At 35.9% G+C, this 15910-nt stretch overlaps 1 protein-coding gene across 1 annotated transcript in view; it reads left to right on the top strand.

Annotated features, from left to right (window-relative positions):
* Nucleotides 1-8166, top strand: part of TMEM30A (transmembrane protein 30A) — a 32142-nt gene extending 23976 nt beyond the window's left edge. The window contains exons 5-7 of the mRNA XM_010372229.2: nucleotides 1302-1445; nucleotides 1807-2013; nucleotides 4799-8166. Coding sequence (XP_010370531.2) covers nucleotides 1302-1445; nucleotides 1807-2013; nucleotides 4799-4992 — 545 coding nt within the window. The 3' untranslated portion in view covers nucleotides 4993-8166. The remainder of the gene's footprint in view (nucleotides 1-1301; nucleotides 1446-1806; nucleotides 2014-4798) is intronic.
* The last annotated feature ends 7744 nt before the right edge of the window (nucleotides 8167-15910 follow it).

The raw sequence follows: 15910 nt of genomic DNA, 5'->3' as shown, positions 1-15910 counted from the left end.
GTTTGCATAATTTCATTACAGATTTGATTAGTAAACATGAATGAAATTGAGAAACTCCAACATTTAAAACTAAATCGAGTATTGAATGGGGTATTATAATGCTTTGTGATTTTCTTTTGAGCATACTTACATTTAGAATGGATTTCTGTCTCTGAGAAGAAAGAAGCAGAAACATTCTGCTAATCTTCGTATTTCATATAACTTAAAATAAAAGTCAGGCTGACCTTCCCACTGACTTTGTTTTTGTCATTGAAAAGGAGCTATAATTGATCGTTTAGAGCAGCACTATCTGATAGAAAGATAATGTGAGCTGTAAATACAAGTCTTGTAGGTAATTTTACAGTTTCTTTCTTTCTTTTTTTTTCTTTTTCTTTTTCTGAGACAGAGTCTCGTTCTGTCGCCCAGGCTGGAGTGCAGTGGCGTGATCTTGCTCACTGCAACCTCTGCTTCCTGGGTTCAAGCATTTCTCTTGCCTCAACCTCCCAAGTAGCTGGGATTACAGGCGCCCACTACCACACCTGGCTATATTTTTTGTATTTTTAGTAGAGATGGGGTTTCACCACATTGGTCAGACTGGTCTTGTACTCTTGACCTCGTAATCCACCCACCTTGGCCTCCCAACATGCTGGGATTACAGGCGTGATCCACCGCGCCTGGCCTGGTAATTTTAAATTTTCTAATAGTCCTATTTAAAACTGTGAAAAGAAACAAGTGAAATTAATTTTAGTAATACATTTTATGTAACACAATATATCCAAGAGACTATTATTTCAGCATGTAATGCTGTATAAAAGTTGAGATACTTCATATTCTAATTTTTTATACTAAGTCTTTGATATCTGATGTGTATTGTACACTTACAGAACATACTCATTTGGACCAACCACATTTCAAAAGCCTCAGTAGCCCTGTGTGCCTAGTGGCTGTTGTATTAGACAATGCAGACGGATAAATGGATAAGCAAGAAGCAATTAGGGATGCATTATTGGAAGGAAGGAAGGAAAGGTAGATTTACCTTGCAATTATAGTTGGCTTAATATTAAAACATTTGATCTTAGTGCATGTCAGCTAGCCTATGGGTAGGTGAATTAGAACGCTGTTAAGGGAAGAGAAGTCCACCTAGCATTATAAAGTTACCATAGTTAATCCACATAGGAATAAAGAACAAATGTGAATCATATGCCTACTCTGTCACAACCACTTTTGGAAGCAAATATCAGGTCCTTATTTCTCACAGAGTTAAGCAGATGCTATGAGTTTTCAAGAGATATTTAGTAATGTCTTCCTTTTCTTGTGTTTAGATACATTAGAATTGTTTCTTATTGGCAATGATTCTTATCCTGTACCTATCACTTTGAAAAAGAAAGGTATTGCTTGGTGGACAGATAAAAATGTGAAATTCAGAAATCCCCCTGGAGGAGACAACCTGGAAGAACGATTTAAAGGTAAAACATTACTAATATCCCTTAAAAAATTAAACTAGGAGTTGTAATGAAGTATTTAAAATTTTCTGTCTTCAGAATCTTAAAGTTTATGCTTTGAAAAAAACAATTTTTCTTTCCTCACCTTCATACCAAGTTAGGTAAATGTTCTAATGTACTAAAATTCTAAAGGAAATGTATACTTTTAATTATGAATTCAGTTTCTGTGGTATCTTATAAGCATTTCAGCTATAATATTTTAAAATTGCAGCAAAGCTTCTTTTGAATAAACCCCTATTTATTATCCAAATGTATTTGTTTCTCTGTCACTTTAATTTCACAATGTAATATTTTGTCTCCTCATCCCTTCCCCACTCCTTTTAAGGTACAACAAAGCCTGTGAACTGGCTTAACCCAGTTTACGTGCTGGATTCTGACCCAGATAATAATGGATTCATAAATGAGGATTTTATTGTTTGGATGCGTACTGCAGCATTACCTACTTTTCGCAAGTTGTATCGTCTTATAGAAAGGAAAAGTGATTTACACCCAACATTACCAGCTGGACGATACTCTTTGAATATCACATACAGTATCCTTTTTTGGCTGGGTATACAGATTCATAGAGCTTGAAAGGAGTCTACTCCAGCCTTATATGTGTTATGTGGCATGTTACCTTGGGTTTTAGTTTTGGGATCTACATTTTTACAAAAGTATGTGTGGTATATGCGAGAATGTATTTTAAAATTTATATCTTCTAGTAATGTTTTCAATTTGCATATACTTGGTACTGGGATTTGAAGCATATTGTTTGGTAAATTACTTAAAATGTAGGTGATTGATTTATTAACAAGCTAGGTATTTTTAAAAGGGAGATTGTAATTGGACTTAATGTAAAGGCCAATGAGAGTACCTAAAATTGGGAGTTGAGTGGTACTGGGCTGTTTTAATATATATGTTTTTAGATATTAAAAATCAATGGATGTGTTAATTTGTATCAATGTAATTGTTTATAATTTTGATCTATTGGTAGTATCAAAACTCAAAACATTTTATTATTAGCTGTTTTGTTCCACATTAATAAGTTCACATTCAGTGCTGATAAATAACATTTATTCCACTCTATGTGTTAACACTGTGCTGAGTGTTCTCTGCTCATTATTTAATTCAGGCAGCAGCATATCTCCCTATTATAGACCAGAATACAGGAATATCGAGCACTTAAGTAACTTATCTGACTTTACACAGGTAATAATAATGAGTTGGGGTTCATAACCAGGCTGTTGACTCCAAAAGCCATAATTTTACTCTCAGCTACCAACATAGGCTGCATCTCCGCTAGTTCACTCAGTTACACCAACCCATATCTGCATAGATGCAGTCTTTATTAGGAGGGAAATAGTAATTTCTTTTATTCTAACCAAAGTCTTTACATCTTTTAATCTGGAGCCTATATTTTACATACACTGTGAGTGAAGAGATCTCCCAATGCTAGAATCTTAAATGTTTGCTGATCTTTGCATTTTTTCTTTTCTTTTTTTTTTTTTTTGAGACGGAGTCTCACTCTGTCACCCAGGCTGGAGTGCAGTGGCCAGATCTCAGCTCACTGCAAGCTCCGCCTCCCGGGTTCACGCCATTCTCCTGCCTCAGCCTCCCGAGTAGCTGGGACTACAGGTGCCGCCACCTCGCCCGGCTAGTTTTTTGTATTTTTAGTGGAGACGGGGTTTCACCGTGTTAGCCAGGATGGTCTCGATCTCCTGACCTCGTGATCCGCCCGTCTCGGCCTCCCAAAGTGCTGGGGTTACAGGCTTGAGCCACCGCGCCCGGCAGCATTTTTTATTTTCATAATCCAAATGAGTCATAATCCAGGTGGGTTTTGGTTTTAAAATGGATTAGTAAATGGTTAAATTAATAGACCCAATTTCACAATAAGGTTTTTTTTGGGTTCTAGTCTCTTGATATTGCACCTGAATACACAAGTAAATATGGCCTGCTATGGCAAGCTAAAAGTGACCAAGTTTTTGAAACTAAATCCACATTGGAGCAGTTTTGGACAGACAGACCCAGTTCAAGTGCTGGTTTCTAGAACATTATCCTGAGGAGATAGTCAAACTAGAGAGCAGCTCTGTTAAAATTAGCATCCAGAAAATCTCTAGAGAGTAAGGGCACATTTAGCAACCTGTAGCCTAGGGCACAATGAAGGGAAGTCTGTGAAGCACTGAGGAATTCTTAGTTGATAGATAATTGCCACACAGGAATTCTGCAGCAGGGTCCCAACTTTGAAAGAACTATCTAAAGGAATGCATGATATACGGCAGATTGAGAAGACTTGATAAGATAGAAATTTGGACCTGCAAAACATCAAGGGTTCATTATCAAAATTGGGCATACGGTGGGAACTGAAGACTTCTAGAATGAAGGCAGAAACCTGTTTCTTTAGGGTTGGGATACTAGAGAGAGACTAGCATGGGCAATTTGATACTGTATCCCACAGAATGTTGGGTTAGCTAGAGGTCTTAAAATCATTCCTGCCTTAGTTTAGGGTTGATTTAAGAAGTTAGCAGAACCGAACCTGCCATTGGGAGTTAGGGACCCATAGGGACCCATCTGTGGGGATGGAGAGTTGAAGAAACTAGAGAAACAGATAGGGCCTAACCCTACATTCAAAAGATGCTTTTGAAAAAGTTGTAAACTTTTTGCATGGAGACTTGGTTCTGGCTTCTTTGCTACCTTACCTCTTGCAAAATTCTACAACTGGTCCATGTAGATAATTCATCTAGTATACTGGTGCCCTATTTCCTAAATCTCCTTAACAGCCCACCCTTCACTTCCACCGTTAGCTATCAGCTGTGTCACAGAATGGGTTTTGCCATTGCTCTAAATCAGCAAGTTAAAACTTTGTTATGCTTTTTGACCTTTTGCTCAGAGCCTTTTCTCTCATAACTACACTCTTGCTACATGTGCTGTTTGAGCTCATAGAGACTTCTAGTCCCTGATTTTTCCGTTTTCTCCTGGTCTGTCAGTCTCCTTGTGTGGGCTTCATTGTTCACTTGAAGTATTTTTTTCACGTTGCATTCCTTTGAGGCCTTTTACCCCTTCCATGTAATGAGAGCAAAAGCACCCAAGAAACTACGTAACCTTTACATTTTGTTTGTTTTGGTAAAATATTTTGGCTTTTACTACTGACATTTAATTTGCTAAATCAGTCTTTCAAGATAATATTTTCTGTGTGTTTGTGATTTAGAACATAGGAGTAAGGTACCTGTATATCCTAGAATTACACAAATGAATTACCAACAATTAAATGGCAACTTTTAAAATTGTCTTTTAAACATCAAGTAACCAGAGATGGAAAAATCTTCCTATACCCCCTTCAGATTACCCTGTACATTATTTTGATGGACGAAAACGGATGATCTTGAGCACTATTTCATGGATGGGAGGAAAAAATCCATTTTTGGGGATTGCTTACATCGCTGTTGGATCCATCTCCTTCCTTCTGGGAGTTGTATTGCTAGTAATTAATCATAAATATAGAAACAGTAGTAATACAGCTGACATTACCATTTAATTTTATATTATGAAAGCAAATCATCTGCATGTGCATCAAGGCCAGTCCTATTCAACCTAGCTTTCGAATGCTGATGTCTGGTTAGTATGTCATTCTGAAGTTGGCACATAACTTTTCTAAAAAAAAGCAGTCTTTGTTGTTTGCTTCTTCCCTACGGATGGCTTCTGAAAATATATGACGGGTATAAAAAAATTAGCTATATTGATCATATCAACACTGTAATTGCTGAAATGGCATTCTAATGTTTGCTTTTTATTGGGACAGGCCACATGATGCATAGAGCCTCTTTCATGTGACTTGTGTCTACTGCTTAAATCTTTATGCTGTGTTGATGATATTATATTGACATATGATGCTATATATGTGTATGTATTTTGTGGAGAAAGGGATTACAAGTATGAGTATAACGACTTGCTAACCTTTCAGGATTCAGAGAAAGATGAAGAAAGACCATATCTAAATAATATACTTAATCGTTTTCATGTGTATAAATGCTTAAAATACCATCTTTGTTGAGGTTCATGTATCCAGTTTATCCAGTACAGTTATTTGTCAAGCTTAGCTTTGATTTCAAAGGACATGCTTACCTTATCTAGCATAAGAATTAATGCTCATGTCTGCAGTGGTTGGGTAGGTCCTGCTTAGGAGAATTAAAAAATTCCTCTTTCCATTTGGTTAAATGTTGCAGTCAGGAAAACCCCAACTCACTTGGAATGTTTTTATATGTAATCATTTCCCTTGAAGCTTATGCTTTATAAGGGAAGAAAGAATTCAGGTGATATGGGAAAACTGCTTGGCAGAGCTTCATCTTCTGCCTCACCTGTAAACCACATGTAAATGCTTAATGGAGACTATTTTCATTCTTGTGATATTTAACATTCAGAAAATTACTTCAGCTTTGGAAATACCTCAGGCTGTTTTTATTTTGCAGGTAAGTGTTTTGACTTAAGTACTAATATTCCAGAAATTTTTGAAAGCAGTAACCTTAATTTCCTATGTATTTCATTCTACTTTTGCATATAGGTCAAATAGCAATGTGTATGCACATTCTCTTTAGTTAATGCACCAATTGTTTTGGTTGATTTTCCTAAGACATACTTTAAAAAGATGTTCTGTAAATTTCCTAATTAAATTATGGGGATTTTGGAGTATGTACATGATAAATTATAATATGTATATGGTTGAAGTTATTTTATTTTTTACTAACTGGAATTATTTTAATATTCCTTATTGAATAAATGCTGTAACTTGTTTGCTATGGAACTTATTCTTAAAGTTCTAGTTAAAAATAATTTTTCCACATGCATGAAAATGTATGTATTAATCAGAGGTGGCTTGATTATATTGAAATTGCTTTTTTTTTTTTTTTTTTTTTTTTTTTTTTTTTTTTTACTGAAATAACTCATGTTTGTGTAGAAGAATGCCTGTTTATTCAGAGTTTATATTTTCCTTCAGTTATATTTTAAATCAAAAGGCCTGGGTAATGTATACTTTTGATTAATATATACTTTTTTTAAAAAACAAAAAGCAATGTAATGGTTAATAGTAGAAATGTGCCACACTTTTCAAGTTTTATATAACATATGAAATTCAGTTAAAAGAATGTGTATTTCATAATGACTTAACTGGTAAAAATATTACTTGCACGAAGTACTTGATGTATGGTTATCCTGAAATTTTGGAGTATTTGGTGCGTTCTTTGTCTAAAAATAGTCTTTGTTTTGTCAGTCCTTCAGAATGTTATTTATTCTGAAAATTGTGTCCCTCTTGCACTTGGCAGTTTATTTTCTGGGATACATTGTTGGGGGAGAGGGGTTTCGCCAGTCTTTCCAGGTTGAGTCTGTGCTGTTTAAGGAGGACTACCATCCTGCAACTCTTTTTCTAATTGGGGCACAGAGAGGATGTCAGTCAAGAAAAGTTGAAGAGCCCTTTCAGCACTTTCTCATCTGTGGAGAAGATAGAATCTTAAAATACATTTGGAGTTTTATCTGTTTTACAAGTGCATTGATGGCCTAAGTTCCTCCTATTTTCTGCTGTTTGATCTCTAAGGAACTCCTGTTGCTAAATATGAAGAGTATGGAACATTCATATGATCTCTGTGAAGCATGGTGGGAGGGAAGACATTTCTTTCTCTTATAGGCTTTATGCTCAAATGTCATAGTCACCTTTCAAAGAATCATGTTGCATTTTAAATGCACCCAGCTTAAGTAGAAGGCATTGAAGGATGCATTAATTTTGAATTATGAAAAGATTCCCAGTTGAAGAAATTATTCAGTAAGTAAAAGCTAAGAAATTTCATTGAAATCATAAGGCAGTTTAAGCATAAATTGATAAAAATAGCTGTGTACTACTAATTAATAGAAAATCTTTCAACCAAGAGTCAAGTGAATATCATTTGTTTATTGGCTAGTGAGTTTCTTTGTAACCTTGATTTTATTAAGTAATATTCAGTTAGTATGTCCTATGTTAATAAAAATTAACAAAATTAATTTTGCTATGTTCAGGTGTCTTGATAAAATAACAACGCCCCAGTGTTGTTGCTTATGTTTAGCACTAAATTTTAACACAGGGTCAGTGAGTCCAGCTTTTAACTTCTTCATGCCTGGATGGGATGAAATGTAATTCATTGTTAAATTAATGCATATTTGTATTTATTAATCACTGTGACAACATTAACCATCTGTTCTTACCAGGAAGTGGTCAGATTATCATCTGAGTTACAGTTAGACTGGCTAAGTTTGGTATTAGATCAAGGGGAATGTCCAGTAAACAGAGAGGTAAGGATGATGAAAATAATGAAGTGGGGTACACAGGAAAAACCTGACTAGTGAGGAAGAGCAGCTGAGAGATAGGGTCAGTGAATGTGGTTCAGCCTGCTACCTCTCCTGTCTTCATAGAAATATTGCCTTAGAATTATTGTATGACACTTTTTTTGTTGGTTAAGCTGTAAAGTTTTGTTCTTTGTGAACATGAGTATTTTGAGGGGAGGGTGGAAGGAGTAAGGAAGTGCTCCTTTTATAAGAATTTCGATGCATGAGTGTCTGTTGTAGGGTTTGGATGATCTAGTAAAGTGTTTTAGAACCCTTTTTATCCCATGCACCATTCGGTAAACATAATCACAATTCTGCTAATGTCATTTGGAACTTCAAAATAAATATCTTGTCTAAAAACAAATCAGACAATGGTGGCCTTATTTCCTTTTATATATCTATAAAATGTGTCAAAAGTAACATGTGTACACAGTTTTAAAAAATAAAATAGTAAGTTCTAAAGGCTTTATGATAAAAAATAGCAGTACCTGCCTGAACTTTCCTTCCCTCCCAGAGGCAATCACTTTGACTTCAAAAGTTGTTTCTTCTGTTATTTATCTTAGTGTATCTAAATAGTATGGCTATTATGTTGCTTGATGTAACAATTTTAGACATTAATGTCTTCTCAGTAATGTTACATGATGATTTAGCTCTCTAACACACATACTTTGCCTTCTATTATATAGTTACATCATAATATTTAGTAAACATACTAACTTATTTAATTATGACTATAAATATTGTATACTCTAGGGCAAATGTAACATGATTTTCTTTTGCATAATTTTATTTTTCCTGGAATTAATAATTGCCTCATTTTAAACATTTACATAACTTTCTACAAATTTACCTTAAAAATTATCCAACTTCTCTGTCAGGTCTGCCATGTTCCCATCACTAGTTTGAAGGGTTTTTGTACCCAAATATCAGATAAGGTCCCTGTTTTTAACCAGAGATGTCTCTGTTGCAGTTGTCCTTCTATGCCAGTCTGTATGGTTGCTCTCTTGGCCTACTATACAGTGATGATCCCATGACCTCCCTTTGTCATCCTGTGTTGGACTTCCCATTTCCTAGTTTACTTTGTTTACTAGAGCACTTCCTAAAACACTTATAGCTTCCTAAGAAATAGTATATGAAAGTTAAATTTTTTGAGGTCTTAAATGTCTAAAACACCCTTTTTCCATCCTTACATTTCATTGATAGTTTGACTACACATACAACTTTAAATTAAAAATAAGCTCTCTCAGCGTCTTGAAGGCATTGCTCCACTCTTGTCTAGCTTCCATCGTTACTAATGAGAAATTTGAACATATCTTAATCAGATGTTGGATTTCTCCTAGATTGGTGCTTAATTTTCTTCTCTTTTTCTCCAGTTGTTTTGATGCTATTATCTCTGTTCTTTCTAGGAAAAGTACTTAATTTGATCTTGCAACATTATCTTCCTTGTATTGAATTTGTAGCACATTTCTAAAAATATTTTAGTTTCTAGAACTTCTTTCATTTCCATTGTGTTTCCAAAATATCCTACTTAGTTCATAGATAAAATATCTTATTTTTCTGAGGATATAGATGTATGAATATGTATTACTACTTTTGTTTACTGCTCTATTAACACCAAGGTTTTTTTGTTACTATCTGTAATTTGTAATTTTTTTTTTTCTTGTTCATATAGATGAGTTTCCTGTTATTTCTGGCTAGTCTTGGCAATATATGAGGAGACCCAAAACACTATTTGAAAGCTTTGTGTTTGTGGGCAATACTTGAAGGGGTCTAGGGAGGTTCTATTTCTTAGTGCTTTTAACTCTGCTTCTTCCTTGTCCTCCATCTCACCTCCTGATTTCCACTTCACACATACTTCCTTGTATCTGTCCCTCTCCATATTTCTTCCACTTTGTTGTCTCCCATTTATTTCTCCAGATAAAAATTCTCTGGTCTTCTACCTGTGAGAGACAGTGGTGGAAGTGAGAGATCATATTTTTATGGCTAAGAGGAGTAGGGCAGAGAACTTTGGGGATCAGGCCATTCTGTTGTATATGCTTTCAACTAGACATTTTCAGGCCTGTCCCTGCCTGCACTCTTTGCTGTAACTTTTACCTCCAAATCTGAGCTGCTCAGGGACTGTGGAATCAGTCAGCATGCTTCTCACTGGTATCCACCTTGTAGTCCCTCTAGATTGCAGCTTTCTCTGTTCAGCTCAGTCATATTCCATCTGCTTTCAGTTTTCCAGAAATTTGTTGAAATCATTTGTCTGTTGCTGCCTCCTCTCTTTCAGATTTTGGGCTCATATCTTTTAAAAATTGTTTTCCAGATTATCGTATGGTAAATTTTACTTCTGTTCTGGTAGCATAGTTTTTTGAGTTTTAACACCAGAGATAAAGTACCATCACTCACTCCCCAAAAAACTCCTCATACTATTCCTTTGTAATCATTCACCCTTCCCCCCACTCATAACCCTCAATTTGTTTTCTATCCCCATAGTTTTTTCTTCTAGAAAGTTCTAAATAGGAGCAATGCCATATGTAACCTTTGAAACAGCCTTCTTTTCTTTAGCATAATGGCCCTGAGATTCATCCAAGATAATGTGTCTTATCAATAATTTTTCTCATATTTTTCAAATTTATTTCATTTTACTATAGTGGGATGGAGGAGAGATAAACTCGGGGGGCCAATCTACTATCTTAAATCAGAAACACCTTGAAGCAAATATATCTTTCACTTTTTGTTGATTTTATAATGTTTTAAAAAAATCTTAAAAGATAAACTTGTTATTTAAGTGGTATTAATAGGAGCTTGTCTGTTCGTATATCACAAGCTTTTCTATCCAGGGTAATGTGGAAAAAGATTGAACTCCCCTTACATCCCTTTCAAGCTTATGCCACTTTGTTTCAAGCACAGAATTGCAGACAATAGCTTTACAAATATTTGTCAAATTGCAGTATCAGTGGTGTAAAGTAACCCCAGGGCATGTTGTCTTGCCGTTTCACAACAAACTTTGTGAAACAGTATGTCCTTTATATTTTCTTGTCATCTTCTTCAGTCAGGGACAGGCCTTCACCTCAAGATTATACTGTTTGTACTCTGTTGACTGTCACCTGTGTCTGAAAGATTCAGTAGAAACAGTATGGGTTTCAGAAGTAGGCTGATACAGCTCCTATACTTACAAACTGTACCTTGCAATTGCTTAAATCTTCTAAGCCATTTACCTTTCCTTGTCTGTAAAATAGAGATTTCAATACCCATTTGACAGATTTTGTTTTGAGCAATAAGGAAAGTGACAGATAAAAAGCATTTAGCACAAAGCATAGAAAAATAGATATTCAATGAACAATTCCCATTCTTTTCTGTCAAATCAAGTGAACTCACCCTTATATTTTTTTGCTCCATTATATCTTTTTGCTCCATTTGATAGGCATTTTCCTTCCCTCTCCTTTAGGATGTGGCTTCTGTGAATGACTCTCTTGATTTTTTTCCCCTTATCTGTTCCTTAGTCTCCTTTGTATATTCCTTAATTATACTAACCATATGAAATGTTGGGAGTTCTTTGAGATTGTGTTCTATGCCTTTAAGTTACGCATTCTCCCTGAACAATCTTAAGTACCTTATTATTTCTGTTGTCTTTACACTGACTGACTTCTCTATCTTTTCTTGTGCCTTGACATCTGTCTTGAGCTCTAGATTTTTCATTATTAATCTCTCTTGAAATGAAGGTTAATAATGAATTAACCTAAGTTAATAAGGCCCAAGCAGCAATCATTCCACACAAGCCTGGGTTTAAGGTCAAAACAGGAATAATCTCACACCAATCTGAGATTTACATTCCTCGTTATTGTGAATGGTATAGCCAACCACCTTGAGGTAAGCCAGAAACCCTAACTCTCTTCTCCAGCTGCCCAATCACTGTATTGTGTTGAGTTTTGAATGTTTTTCCTTTTAGTTGGGTCTCTCATCCCTCCCCTTATCTACATCTCTCTTGATTATTTAGTTTAGGTTTTCCTTCCTCCTTGGATTACTATGAGAGCTTTCTGACAGACTCTCTGACCCTAATAACTCATGTCCAATCCAGCCTTTCATTACTAGAATGATCTTGAAATAGAGCACTGATTTTAACAGTTTGCTATTTGAACCTCTAAGTAGCCCTTCAGGATGTTTAATTCATCCCTGAAATCAGCCTTCCACTATTACCTCAATTCTTCATTTGTTCTGCAAACCAAACCATTTGCAATTCCCCAAGACACCTGGCCACCCTGTCTTCTTTGCCTTTGCAAATGTTACAGCTTTTGCCTAGATTTTTCTTCTTACCCAACCTTTCCTCCCATCATAGTTTTTGAGTTATTTTAACAGCCACCCAATGATGATGAATACTATCATCTCCATTTTAAAGATAAGAGAAACTGAGGTATAAATAGATTATGTATCTTGCCTTCAGTCATGTCATTACCACTAAATGGCAGATTCAGGATCTGTCTGACTTTCAAGTTCTTAACAGTATTTTTTTTTTCTCTTTTCACTCCATCTAGGCCTCTGTTTTTACAGTTCCTGCAGCACATCAATGCTTGATTCCAAATTCAGATTGTTAATCATGTTCTTGTCCTAAGTCTGGAATGACTTTTAATTTCTGCTCCATTTATTCTACCAGACCTTGCTCTGTCACCAGGCCAGAGTGCAGTGGCGCGATCTCGGCTCACTACAACCTCTACCTCCCGAGTTCAAGCGATTCTCCTGCCTCAGCCTCCCGAGTATCTGGGACTACAGGCTAATTTTTGTATTTTTAGTAGAGATGGGGTTTCACCATGTTGGCCAGGATGGTCTCGATCTCTTGACTTGTGATCCGCCCACCTCGGCCTCCCAAAGTGCTGGGATTACGGGGGTGAGGCTGTAATCCACGCCCAGCCCCAAATTCTGTCTTTTTACAACCATAGCCCACTACTTTCTTTGAATTTCCCATACAGCTTTTGTTGTACCAGTTACTTGGAGAATCATTTATGTCTGCATCAAATTTACTGTTATGTATGATATTCCTAATTAGATTATATTCTCCAGAAGGTCAGAGACTTTAAAACAATATTCCCTTGAGTGTATTACAAAGCGTTACATTCATAGTAGGTAGCTGGTAGATTATTGTTCAATGGAGAGTGACTCATGTTCATGTTGATGAAAATAGTCAAACTCTATAAAATATTTTAAGAGATTTATTCTGAGCCAAATATGAGTGACCATGGCCTGTGACACAGCCCTCAGGAGATCCTGGGAACATGTGCCCAGGGTGGTTGGGATACAGCTTGGTTTTATATATTTTTGGGAGGCATGAGACATCAATCAAATACATTTAGGAAATACATTGGTTTGGTTCAGAAAGGCAGGGCAACTCAAAACGGGGGGGGAGGGGGGACTTCCAGGCTATAGGTAGATTTAAACATTTTCTGGTTGGCAACTGGTTGAGTTTATCTAGAATCAACAGAAAAGAAGTGTTTAGGTTAAGATAAAGGATTAAGTTTTATTGTGCAGATGAAACTCTCAGATAGCAGACTGCAGAGAGAGCAGGTTATAAAATGTGTCTTACCAGACTTAAAAGAATGCCTGGCTCTTAGTTGATTATCTCCTGGATCTGGAAAGGAAGGAAAGAAAACACAGGGGAAAGGGGATTCTCTATAGAATGTGGATTTTTCCCACAAGAAACTTTGCAGGGCAATTTCAAGATTTGGCAGTGAAACATGTTTTTGGGGTAAAACATTTTGATTTTCTTCCTCGTTAATGCCAGTCAGATGGGAAAGTAAGTCATAATATACAGGGTTAAATAAAACCCATCTGATGAGAATTTGTGGTTTGTAGGGCAGGACTCCCCAGACCCCTTAGATAGGAATTTGGGCAAGATAAAAAAAAAAAAAAAAAAAAAAAAAAAAATCAGAGCTTAGTCCTCATTTATGAAATTGTTTATCATAAGGACTTTAGAGTTAGAGAAAAAGATCATCAGGAGTTAGTCCAACTACTTAAGTTTAATGATGAAAAGACTGAGGCTTGCAATTAGATGAAGTATTTAATAATTAACTAATACAGCGACTAAGACAGCAACTGTTTCCTGATTTCCAAAGGTGACTCAGAATGTGATAAAGTATGGAATTATATTGAAATTTATCTTTTACCTAACCAGTAGTTTGTAACATTAAAGTTCACATGAAACTGTTCTTTTTTTTATTAAATTGGAAGTGGATTAAGCATGGTTCTAGAATTAACAGATGTGTGTACGCACACACATCCAAATCACAGAAAACTATTCTGGCTTCCCTCTGTTTTTGTTATTTATAGATTCTATAGGCAGGATCATAGTCAGGGTTATCTTGTCTGCTTTTTAAAGGAAAAAAAAATGATTGGGTAACTGTGCTTTGGTAATTTTGCATCAGTAATTATGAGATATTTTCACTTAGTACTTTCGCATCTGATGTCCATCTTACTGACAAGACTTAAACCATGACCTACGTCAGGTTTCCCACATATTTCCCACATATTCCCCCTGCCAGTTCTGTCATACTGTTACAAAACCCTCTGGAGTAAGTATTTTCCAAAGGAACCATTTTCTAATTTTCTAACATTACAAAAGAGCAAGGATAAAAGAACCCCAAACTGATGTTTTGGAAGCAATCTATTTTGAAAGTAACTTCTGGTTCAGAGGATGAATTTTAAAAAGTGGTAATGTTTCTAGTGTGCCTAGGAAGATCCAGTAAAGTTTGTTAGGTACCCAGGCAAATTTCAGTCATTTGTATGTCAGGATAATCACAACTTACAGAAAAGGAGCAAGGCGATAATTAATGAGGAACCCTGGGACTGAAAACATTTGGAGGGAGTACAAGTACTAAGACATGTTTTGAATTTTTATACTCAATAATCCATTCTTTTGTGCAGGATACAGTTCATTCATTTAACCAATGTATATTGAGCATTTTCTGTGTGCCAATTACTATTCTAGATGCCAGGGATACAAGAGTAAACACAACCGAGTTTAGAGCAGAGTCATATGATCCCACTTAAGTTCTTAAAAGAATCATTGCTGTGTGGAAGATAGTGGAAGAGTGGAAACAGGGAAACCCGTTAAAAAGGCTTTTGACATAATCGGAACAAGAGATGATGATGGCTTGGCCAGTAGTAGTAGTAGTGTTGGAGATAATGAGAGGTGGTTCAATTCAGATTATATTTTGAAGGTGCAGCCAATGGAAATTTTAAATAAATTGATTTATAGAGTATGACAGAAAACAAAGTTTAAGGCTTGAAATAAGGAAAATTGCAGAGGACAAAGTTTGGGAATAAGGAGTGGAAAGTAGAATTCAGTTTTGTTTGTAAGTTTGAGATGCACGTTAGCCATCTAGGTGGAGATGTCTTAAGTTAATGGGAAAGGCCAAGCAGGAGATAGGTGAGAGTTGTCAGCACATGAATAGTTTTTCTTTCCTAAAAAAATTCTTTTTCTTCATACAATCTACAGGAAGTGGGAGTAGTAGTTCAATGTTAGATGAAATCACAAAAGGGATGAATGTAGAAAAAAAGGTGAGAAACTGAAATTTTAGAGGTTAAGAGGACAAGGATCCAGGAAAGGAAACTAAAAGGAGCAGCCGCTAAAACAGGAGAACCACTGAAGGAGTACTATGGAAGCCACTTTAAGACCATGCTTCAAACTGTCATATTCTTTCTTACATGTATGCTTTACCTCCAAATTAAAAAGTAAAAGTATATGGTGAGGGACGGATTAGCTATGTTAAATGCTGCTAATAGACGGAGAAGGTGAAAATTGAGCCTCACAATGTATTTAGCAACCTGGAAGCTATTGGTGATTCTAAACAAAAGCAGTAAAAGCCTGCCCAAAATGGGACCAAAAAAAGGAGGAGGAGAAGGAGAGACAAGTGTAAAGAAGTCTATAGGATGGTAATGGAAATCAAAGGAGTTTTTTTGTTTGCTTTTAATATGGGAACGTGTTAATAGATGCAATGATCCAGTAAAGGGGGAAATTGTACTGAATAACATGAATATAAGAATCTGTGTCTACTTCAGGATCTATTTAATGTGAATTCATGGCTTTTTGGACAGAGTCATAAGCTGCTTAGATCTGTCACCCAATGTAATTA

The sequence above is a fragment of the Rhinopithecus roxellana genome, chromosome 4 (genome assembly GCF_007565055.1).
Source record: "Rhinopithecus roxellana isolate Shanxi Qingling chromosome 4, ASM756505v1, whole genome shotgun sequence".
In the NCBI taxonomy this organism is placed as follows: Eukaryota; Metazoa; Chordata; class Mammalia; order Primates; family Cercopithecidae; genus Rhinopithecus; species Rhinopithecus roxellana.
Note: the sequence above shows the minus strand (reverse complement) of the source record. Positions and strands in the feature narration are given on the sequence as shown.